The sequence below is a fragment of the Lactuca virosa genome, chromosome 5 (genome assembly GCF_052849685.1).
Source record: "Lactuca virosa cultivar CGN04683 chromosome 5, Lactuca_virosa_CGN04683_v6, whole genome shotgun sequence".
Taxonomy (NCBI): Eukaryota; Viridiplantae; Streptophyta; class Magnoliopsida; order Asterales; family Asteraceae; genus Lactuca; species Lactuca virosa.
The window spans coordinates 196,134,257-196,145,167 of NC_136430.1; the positions used below are offsets into that span (position 1 = coordinate 196,134,257).

At 36.9% G+C, this 10,911-nt stretch overlaps 1 protein-coding gene and 1 non-coding gene across 2 annotated transcripts; one reads left to right on the forward strand and one right to left on the reverse strand.

Annotated features, from left to right (window-relative positions):
• Positions 1-6,056: 6,056 nt before the first annotated feature.
• On the reverse strand, positions 6,057-6,163 carry LOC145117977 (small nucleolar RNA R71). Its single transcript, XR_013712966.1, has one exon. It is a non-coding gene; the product is annotated as a small nucleolar RNA R71 (small nucleolar RNA).
• Positions 6,164-6,366: 203 nt separating this feature from the next.
• LOC145112200 (uncharacterized) lies at positions 6,367-10,073 on the forward strand. The gene is made up of 2 exons (XM_079048397.1): positions 6,367-8,672; positions 9,368-10,073. The coding sequence occupies exons 1-2, from the start codon at positions 6,367-6,369 to the stop codon at positions 10,071-10,073; spliced, it is 3,012 nt and encodes a 1,003-aa protein (XP_078904523.1).
• The last annotated feature ends 838 nt before the right edge of the window (positions 10,074-10,911 follow it).

A 10,911-nucleotide genomic window follows, 5' to 3' on the forward strand; every position in this document is an offset into this window, starting at 1 on the left:
AATTAGTTTTATTTTGATAAAAATAAACTTAAATATTGAAAAAAACTAAGAAAATTAAATGGGTTTTTTTCGAAAAAAAAGTTCGTTTTTTATATATCATCATGGATCTCTATGGAAAGAGGACGAAAAATCGTGAACAACGGTATATTCGGTTTTTTTTTTCGATAAAAAACTTGGCCTAAAAAAATTTTAAATGAAAAAAAAGGAAGTGAGTTTTGTTATAATCCGGTACATGTGCGTCCATTATAAAAGTTTACAACCCTTCATTTTGCCGTTGATCGCTTTAAATTCCGCTGTGGATTGGTTCCTTGATTAATAATGATTCTCTATTGAACTTTTCTATATATATATATATATATATATATATATATATATATATATATATATATATATATATATATATATATACTTTTATAATGGACGCACATGTACCGGATTATAACAAAACTCACTTTTTTTTTTTTCATTTAAAATTTTTTTTAGGCGAAGTTTTTTATCGAAAAAAAAAACCGAATATACCGTTGTTCACGATTTTCCGTCCTCTTTCCATAGAGATCCATGATGATATCTAAAAAACGAATTTTTTTTTCGAAAAAAACCCGCTTAATTTTTCTTAGTTTTTTCAATATTTAAGTTTATTTTTATCAAAAAAAAAACTAATTATATGAAAAATATTAATTTTTTGAACTCTATTAATAAACATCAACATCGATTAAAAAAAAAAAAAAACTTCGAACAGTGTAGATTTACACTGTGAATCTAAACTGTAAATATTTCAATTTTTAACATTCAGAATATGAAAAATCTCGAACAGTTCAGATTCACATTGTGAATCTGAATTAGTATTATGCACACTGTGAATATGAGAAGGTTCACAAAAAAAAAATCTCGATCAGTGTAGATTCACACTGTGAATCTAAACTGTAAATATTTCAAATTTTAACATTGACAATGTGAAAAAATTCCGATCAGTTCAGATTCACACTGTGAATCTGACTTATTATTATGCACACTGTGAATCTGAGGAGGTTCACAATGTGAATCTGGACAGGTTTACAATATGAATCTGAACAGGTTCACAATGTGAATATGAACTGAAATATCGTTTTTTTAACATGAATATGAATCTATGTTTAAAAAGTACAAAAAATATGAATTTCGATATATTTATTAATTTTTTTTCTATAAAAAAATAGACCTTAACTTTTTTCATCAAAGAAAATGAAGTGGGTCTTTTTCGAAAAAAAAAGTTCGTTTTTTATATATCATCATGGATCTCTATGGAAAGATGACGAAAAATCGTGAACAACGGTATATTCGGTTTTTTTTTCTCGATAAAAAACATGGCCTAAAAAAAATTTTAATCGAAAAAAGTGGTGGGTTTTTTTGTAAAGGGTGGATTTTTTGGTATAATCCGGTATGTGTGCGTCCAATGTAAAAGTGTACATCTATTTCCTTGGCCGTTGATCGTTATGATTTCCGACGCTCACGACTGGTTCCTTGGTTCCTTGGTTAATTATGGTTCTCTATTGAACCTCACCCTATATATATATATATATATATATATATATATATATATATATATATATATATATATATATATATATATATATATATATATATATATATCAGTGTTGTAAAAATCTCGCCTACGTTCCGATTAATCTCTGATTAGTCTCTAGGCGCTATCCGACCGACTAGAAAGCGCCTAGCGACTAATCTCTGTCTACACAATGAGCGAAGCAGTAATAAATGATGAAATTTTACCACTTTAAAAGTGTTCTTTCTCAATAGAAAATATTTGAGAAATAATTAATGGTGTGTTAATGATATGAATCTATTTTGTTATAATATTAGTTGTACCTTTTTATTTTGTTATGATTGCTTCCATTGTTTTTGCGCCTTTATGGCCAAATATCCTCATAATACAACAAATAATACTCCAATTAGCCATAAAATGTTTTTACCATCGGCCAAATATCCTCATAATACAACAAATAATAGTTTTTTAGGTTTTGTTTTATATAATTAACACTCTTTGTTCAATAATCTATTATATTTTACTTAACTAATTAATTAATTTAATTTTAACTTTAATATCAAATATTAAATTCATAAAGACCTTATAATACTTTTTTTTTTTTTCGTAATTGTATACTTACAAATTTTTTGATTGACAGTGCAAAGACAAGTGTGGCTTGTTTTTTTCACAGTTGTAAAAATTGTTAGACATTAGTTGGTCAATCATCTAGTTGGCTAGCAAGTAGTCGGTGTAGGTTACACAAAGCAAAAATAATAATAGTAATAATAATAATAATAAAAAAAACGTATTTTTAGTGAAAATAACGTATGTCAATTAACATGGTTAAAGCCTATTGTCCTTAAATTTAAAGTGGATTGGAGAAAGTATGATGCAACGAAATACTTTAGATAAAGAGAATGTCTGAGAAGAGACGCCATAATGCCAACCAAGTGAGATAAGATTGGGTACAAGTTGGTAGTATGAGGTTGCAGTCGATGTTTGTTTAAATTACATGAAGCTCAAGGTGTTTGATGTTCAATGAAGTCACAATGGCAAGACGGTGTACTGACCAGATTATCTTTAGATTATGTTTAAATCAAATGGTTTAAGGTTGACCCATTTTGCCACCTTGAAAATTTTGACAAATTTTTATTACCAATTCGTTTTTGTGGCCAATTTTCAAAATCTTTCCATGGTAAATTGTTTATTATGACTAGGCCAATTTATAGATGTATAATTGTGCTTTGGATTTCTTAGAAGTCAATCAAAGATAGTAACTTAACTTATCACTTTAAAAGTGGTAATTAAGGAGCAAAGTCATAGTATTCCAATGATATTTATCAAGTACCTCCTTGAGTAAGAAGGTAGGAGGTTCCACTGTAGAAGGAAGATGAGTATTAGACAACAGTTTGAATCATAACATATATCAATTTGCTAAGGGTTTCGTTTGTTATTAGCATATTTTGATAGAATTGAGAAGGGGTAGAAGGAGTTGAGGAAGAGTGGTGGATGTTTCTATTGCTTCAAATACTATTCTATGACAAATATGTCTAATTTTTTTGGTTTGGGTGAAAACGGTTCGGATAGTGACTTAGGAATTCAAATATAGATGATGAAGGCCATGGACCACGGGTGACCGTGGTGTATGGTGGTTTTTTACCAAACCGGAAAAATCAAATACTCGTTTGAACGAGAGATAATGACTTAAAAGGGTAATATATTTTTCAATTTGTACACATTTTGTCACTGAGGTTTGCACCATTTAAACCCAAATTGATATGGTAACTAAGGCCCAAACAATCAGCAGACTCATCCTCAACCTGAACAACCATACCCGATAAACCGAATAAAATGGAAACACATTACAATGAATAATGGTGCCAACCATACGATCTACCCTCAATCAGCTCCTTATAATCCCTGAATTTTTTCTTCGTTTCGAGTACGGATCCTGTGCTTTCAGTAGTATGTGCCCAATACTACCTTCCACACATATCCATACTTTCATCAAGGATCGTTCTGGATCCTCTAAGTAACTACTCATGTCCACTACCGACCGATCCAACCACATATACCCATTCTCAAATAAATATCCACCTCTAAAAAGCGCATCAATTCCTATAAGGCACTTCCTAGGCTCCCCTAGGATTCTAACCTCACCTTGTCATCAGCTGATCAAGAACCCTGATATTTGCATATTTAGCCATATATTTGGTATAGATTTTTATCAACTAGTAGCTAATTATTTGCATATTATGGACAAAAGGTACTTAATACTGTTCAAATTATATTTTCAGTCCAAAAAAGAAGCTCGGAAGCAAAAGGAAGCAGGAGACATGAACGAAAGCTCGGGAACGAAAGAAAGAAGAAAAAGGCTTAATTCTGAAGCTATTCGGCGAGTAGGGTCGTCTACTCGACGAGTACACACGAAGGTTCACGAAGAAATACGAGAAGTCCTTACCGCAAAAGGGACTCGTCGAGTCAGTTATCTACTCGACGAGTAGCCCCTGTTTTGAGAAAACTATAAATAGACTTCACAAACCCGAATTGAGGACTCTCTGGCTTTTTGGAGAACTTAATTGGCGACTAAGGAACTTGCTGGAGATCAGAAGAACGTGTGAAGAACCCTAATCCTTCATTCTTAAGAGATTAAGGCACTTTAGGTTTAATTTTCCACTTTACCTTCGAATAGAATTATGTTAGGTTTATTTGAATTCGTTTTTAAGCTTTCATACACTGAAATCATGAACTAATTTCGTTAGTTTCTGTTTAGGGAAGACAATTTTGCTCCTATTGTTTAATTTACTCTTTTGACTAATTGTTAGTTGGTGATATTGTTAAATTAAGCTTGTTAAAGACCCTTATGCATTAACCATAACTATTTTCTGTTAATTGCTAAGTGATTAAGCTGCATGAACATATCTTAATTGCTTATCTCATATAATTTATGTGAACACAATACTATATGCCTAGGAATAATGAACATGAAACTAGGATTTATTAGAGAATGGGTAAATTAATGTGTGAGCTTGTATGATACACCATCAACAAGAGGTTAATTGAATCACCAAATTTAATTAGCTAGCTACAAGTCTTATTTAACCCGAATAATTAACCTACGAAATCTATTAGTTTAATCAAGTGGCCATTGCTTGAATTGGTATGTTTTCTAAGGATTAGTAATAGCGAATGCGAATCTAATCACCAGAGTCGGTAACCAATAACAATTAATCTATTATATTATCATAAAAATTAACCATAGGAGTAAATAAGTTGAACCTAAACAGAAACCCTTTTTGATCATTGAATTTAGTTTGTTTTTACGTGTTTTCAGCTTTTAGTTGAGTAGTTAAGTTTTAGTTAAGTTTCTAGTCTTGCAAAACTAGAGAAACCCCTATTTTCTATTACTTGTTTTAGTTAATTCTAGTTTTTAGTTTTAATTTTCCGTTCCCTGAGTTCGATACCCTACTTATTTAGCTACACCACAATTGATAGGTCCATTGCCTTTGTGTGTCAATTTTATAATTAAAAGTAGGATTAAAACTAGTTGAGTTTACACACATCAAGTTTTTGGCGCCGTTGCCGGGGAACGGTTCAAAAATTAGCACTAATTTATTGTTTTATTGATCCTTTGTGTGAGATTTATCTTGCACAAAGTTATTTTTAGGTAATTTAGTTATTAGGATTAGTTTTCATAGTTTTCTGTTTTAGAAATTTAAATAGAATTTTTTTCTGTTTCTGCCTTGAACTCGCCGAGTGCAGTCGACGCTACTCGGCGAGCCCATTGCTGTTTCACAGTTTTTATTTTTATTTTCTTTTTGTTCTTTTTACGCGTTTTTCTTACTTTGGTTACAGTTGTTACATGACCCGAGGATCCAATACGTCTTTGGTTCCTCCACTTGAAGACCCGGAGTCCGCTCTAAAGAAGAACAAAGGAAAAGCCGTTGGAGAATCCGCTTCTTCAAAGAACTCACCTTTGAAGAATCTCAAATCCGTTTTTAGTAAGAAAAAGAGCAGCAAATCAGGAGCATCCAACACCTCTTCCTTGGCAAACGAAGACCCAATCAAGGAAGACATCGTGAACGAGTCCGAAAGAGAAGAAAGCGAATTTGAAGAAGGTAGCGATCTAGAAGGTGACTTTGACAACACCATGGCGAACATCGATGAAGTTCCCATGGGCGAATGGAAGAAGAGGATACGAGATGATACCGGCCCGGGACTTGTGCAACCCGCAATTCCCGCGACTGCGACTTTTGAGCTTAAGGGTCACATACTTGCTCAACTGAAGGAGATCCCCTTCTACGGAAAAGACCACGAAGATGCCTATAAACACTTGGATGAAGTCAATGATGTAGCTGATTATTTTAATGTTCCAAATGTGCCTCGCGAAACCCAGCTGCTTCGTATGCTTCCGGTTACATTCAAAGGTGCTGCAAAGGATTGGCTCAAGTCACTCCCTCCCGGATCCATCACTACATGGGCTAAGATGAAAGAAGAATTTATTGACCAGTTTTGCCCACCTTCAAAGATAGCTAAGTTGAAGAAAGCTATTGCCAACTTTGAACAACAAGCTGGAGAGTCCCTTTATGAGGCATGGGAAAGATACAAGGGCCTACTAAGGAATTACCCACATCACGATCTTAATAGCCAACAAGAAGTCTCCATTTTTTTATGATGGGGTAAATGTGACTACAAGGCAGCTCCTTGACTCGCAAGGACCCCTCACAAAGAAGGCACCCCCGGTGATCAAAGAACTAATTGAAGAATTCTCTAAGCACTCTAGAGAATACCATAACCCAAGGAATGACTTGACTCGAGGGGCGGTGAACTCCATTACCGATGACATGGCAGTAATGATGGCAAAGTTGGAAAGCATGGACCGAAGAATGACTAAGATGGACCAATCCATCCATGCTATTAGGGTAGGATGTGAAAACTGTAGAGGGCCTCACCTTACAAAAGATTGTGATCTTGATGAGAATGGGAACCGGAAGGTACAAGTGTGCTATTCAAGTGGTGATAGGCTTGATGATAATTGGCGAAAACCAAGGAAAGAATGGCTACCATATGAAGAGTACAAAAAGACAAGGGAAGAAAAGTATAAGCAAAAAGATAGAGGCTTCTACCAAAAGGAGGAACCGGTACATGAAAAGAAATCAGATTTGGAAGACATACTTACAAGATTCGTAGCCGCATCCGCGAAACGACACAATGATACCGATGCTACACTTAAAGATCAACAAAATATGATGAGAGAACACCAAATTATGATGAAAGATCAACAAGCTTTGATTAGGAATCAGCAAGCATCTATACTCAACATAGAAAAGCAGACGGGGCAACTTGCACAGCAAGTGAATGAGAGAAGACCGGGTGGACTTCCGAGCAATACCGAAGGTAACCCGAAAGGCGCACATATAAACATTGTCACAACTAGGAGTGGGAAGATTATAACCCCTCTGACTCCTATTCAGCATGAAGATCCTACACTGATACAAGAGGATAAGGAAGAACATGCAGAAACACAGATTCCCGACTCGACTCGCCGAGTCCACGGTATGGACTCGACGAGTCCACCAGCTGAACAGAAAATCCAGCCTCCGGTCAAGCCATATCAGCCTCCACTTCCCTTTCTGGCTCGAGCTAGACAAGAAAAGAATCAAGAAGACTACCAGAAGTTTCTAGAACACATAAAGGCTCTTCAAATTAATTTACCATTCATAGAAGCGGTTGCTCAAATGCCAAAATACGCCAAATTTCTCAAGGAGCTTCTAACTAATAGAAGGAAGATGGAAGAAGTGAAGAAGGTGGTCCTAAACGAGAACTGTTCAGCTGCTATGTTGAACAAACTTCCTAAAAAGAAAGGGGATCCGGGAAGTTTAACATTGCCCTGCCAATTTGGAAACTTAGCTATCATTTATGCATTAGCTGATTCAGGGGCAAGTGTAAATCTCATGCCTTACTCCTTTTTCAAAAAGTTAGATCTTCCCGAGCCAAGACCCATTCGTATGGCAATACACCTAGCAAACAAGACGGTTACATTCCCTAGGGGAATATGTGAAGATCTCTTGGTGAAAGTGGACAAGTTCGTATTCCCCGTGGACTTTATAGTTTTAGACATGGAAGCGGATCCCCAAGTCCCGATCATACTCGGAAGACCTTTTCTTAATACGGCAAGTGCTATCGTCGACATGCGAGATTCTAAACTTACCCTTCGGGTAGGAGATGAATTAGTCACATTTGGAGTTGATCAAGCCATGAAGCATGCAAGAAGTAGTGACGACACGGCATTTTCAATTGACATGTTGGAAGAATTATTGGAAGATTGGAATGAAGATGAGCCAAACAAGTCCACCGTCATATTTGAAGAAGAGTTTGATGCTGAAAGGGACCTGCTGGAATTAGAAAGACTGCTCGAGGAAGCTGATTATAACGATCTGATCAGAAGTGCAGAAAGGTCGACTCGCCGAGTAGACTCGAACGACTCGACGAGTCCATTCAAAGAACCCCAAACAGTCGCGAAAATTACACCAGACTCGACGAGTCCCCTTACGGGACTCGACGTGTTCAGCATTCAGAACACAAAAACTGAGCTCAAGGCACTACCAGATCACTTGGAGTACGCATTTCTTGAAGATGGCCAGCAAAAACCTGTAACTATAGCTGCTGATTTGGCCGAACATGAGAAGGAGAGCCTTGTGGGTGTACTAAAGAAGAGGCAAGGTGCTATAGCATGGAAGATAACCGACATAAAGGGAATTAGTCCGACCTATTGTTCCCACAAAATCAACTTAGAAGATGGATCAAAAGTTGTAGTACAACGCCAAAGAAGACTCAACCCGAACATGCAAGAAGTTGTGAAAAAGGAGGTGGTGAAATTACTAGATGCCGGAATCATTTACTCGATCTCCGATAGCCCATGGGTGAGTCCGGTTCAAGTGGTTCCAAAGAAGGGAGGCATGACGGTAGTGGCTAATGAAAATAACGAATTAATTCCAACAAGGACGGTAACCGGGTGGCGTGTTTGCATCGACTATAGGAAGCTAAATGAGGCCACATGCAAGGATCACTTTCCATTGCCTTTTATCGATCAAATGCTTGAGAGGCTTTCCGGTCATCTTTATTATTGTTTTCTCGATGGGTTTTCGGGGTACTTTCAAATTCCAATCGACCCACAAGACCAAGAGAAGACCACTTTTACAGCCCGAGTGGAACATTTGCATATAGACGCATGCCTTTTGGGTTATGTAATGCACCAGCTACTTTCCAAAGGTGCATGATGGCTATCTTTCATGATATGATCGAAAAGTTTATGGAGGTTTTTATGGATGACTTCTCGGTTTTTGGGTCCTCTTTTGAAGATTGCTTGTCCAACTTGGATCTAATGCTAGCAAGATGTGAGACGACCAACCTTGTTCTTAATTGGGAGAAGTGTCATTTTATGGTGAAGGAAGGCATTGTGTTGGGTCACAAGATCTCTAAGAAGGGGATAGAGGTGGATAGAGCAAAGGTTGATACGATAGCCAATTTACCACCTCCAACAAATGTCAAGGGGGTAAGAAGCTTTCTAGGCCATGCGGGATTTTATCGCCGATTTATTAAAGATTTTTTAAGGATTGCTAGGCCCTTGACTCAATTACTCTTGAAGGATGCCCCATTTGATTTTTCCAAGGAGTGTCATGAGGCATTTCATTTGCTAAAGGAAAAATTAACCACTACTCCTATCATGATAGCACCAAATTGGAATTTTCATTTCGAGCTAATGTGTGATGCTAGTGATTATGCTATGGGTGTTGTTTTAGGGCAAAGGGTTGATAAACATTTTCAACCAATCTACTAAGCAAGCAAGACATTGAATCCTACCCAAGAGAACTACACTACTACCGAGAAGGAGCTGTTAGCAGTGGTATACACTTTTGGCAAGTTCCGGCCATACTTAGTCTTATCCAAGACAATCGTTTTTACCGATCACTCCGCGTTGAAGTATCTATTTGCCAAGCAAGATGCGAAGCCCAGATTGATACGTTGGATCCTACTTCTACAAGAGTTTGATATCGAAATACGCGATAAAAAGGGGATGGAAAACGTAGCTGCCGATCACTTATCAAGACTAGAGAACCCACTTTTGGAGAAGTTAGAAGAAGATAAAATTGGGGATGATTTTCCCGATGAGTATATCTTGGTAGTAGCGGGAGAAGTGTCATGGTTTGCGGATATAGCAAATTATTTAGCAACCAAATACATCCCAAAAGATTTGACTCGCCAACAAAAGAAGAAATTCTTTTCGGAAATTAAATACTACTTTTGGGACGAGCCATACCTTTTCCGAAGCTGCGCGGATGGAATGATACGAAGATGTGTATTCGGGAAGGAAAGTCAAGAAATTCTGGCACACTGCCATAGTGGACCCGCCGGAGGACATCATGGAGCACATTACACCGCGAAGAAGATTTTTTATATTGGATTCTATTGGCCTACAATTTTTAAGGATGCTGCTCAATATGTCAAGGAATGTGACTCATGCCAAAGAGCGGGGAATATATCATCCTGAAATGAAATGCCCCAACATAGCATCCAAGTGTGTGAAATATTTGATGTGTGGGGGATTGACTTCATGGGACCCTTTCCCATGTCTAAAGGAAATAAATATATCTTGGTGGCGGTTGATTACGTGTCTAAGTGGGCGGAGGCACAAGCATTACCCACTAATGATGCTCGGGTGGTGGTACGATTTTTAAAGAAATTATTCTCAAGATTTGGAGTTCCTAAAGCTCTCATTAGTGACCGGGGTTCTCATTTTGCAAATGATCAATTGGCCAAAGTATTAAAAAGATATGGGGTGCAACATAGGTTCTCAACATCATATCATCCACAAACAAGTGGCCAAACCGAAGTAACAAATAGGGCGTTAAAAAGAATTTTAGAGAGATCGGTTGGAGGTAATCGGAAGGAATGGTCGGAAACATTAGATGATGCACTTTGGGCTTTCCGAATAGCTTTTAAGGCACCTATTGGTACTACACCATATAGGCTAGTCTATGGAAAAAATTGTCACTTACCGGTTGAAATAGAGCACAAGGCGTATTGGGCATTAAAGGTGTGCAATTTTGATTTGGCTGAACTTAGAACTAACCGGTTAATGCAAATGAATGCCTTGGAAGAGCTTAGGAATGAAGCTTACACTAGTTCCTTAATTTACAAAGAAGAGACCAAGAGTTGGCATGATAGAAGACTGAAAGGTAATAAAGACTTTAAAGAGGGACAAAAGGTGTTACTCTTCAATTCAAGGCTCAAACTATTTCCGGGCAAGCTTAAGACACGATGGGATGGTCCATTTATAGTAAAGAAAATTTTTCCACATGGAGCTATTGAGCTAATATCAAGAGATG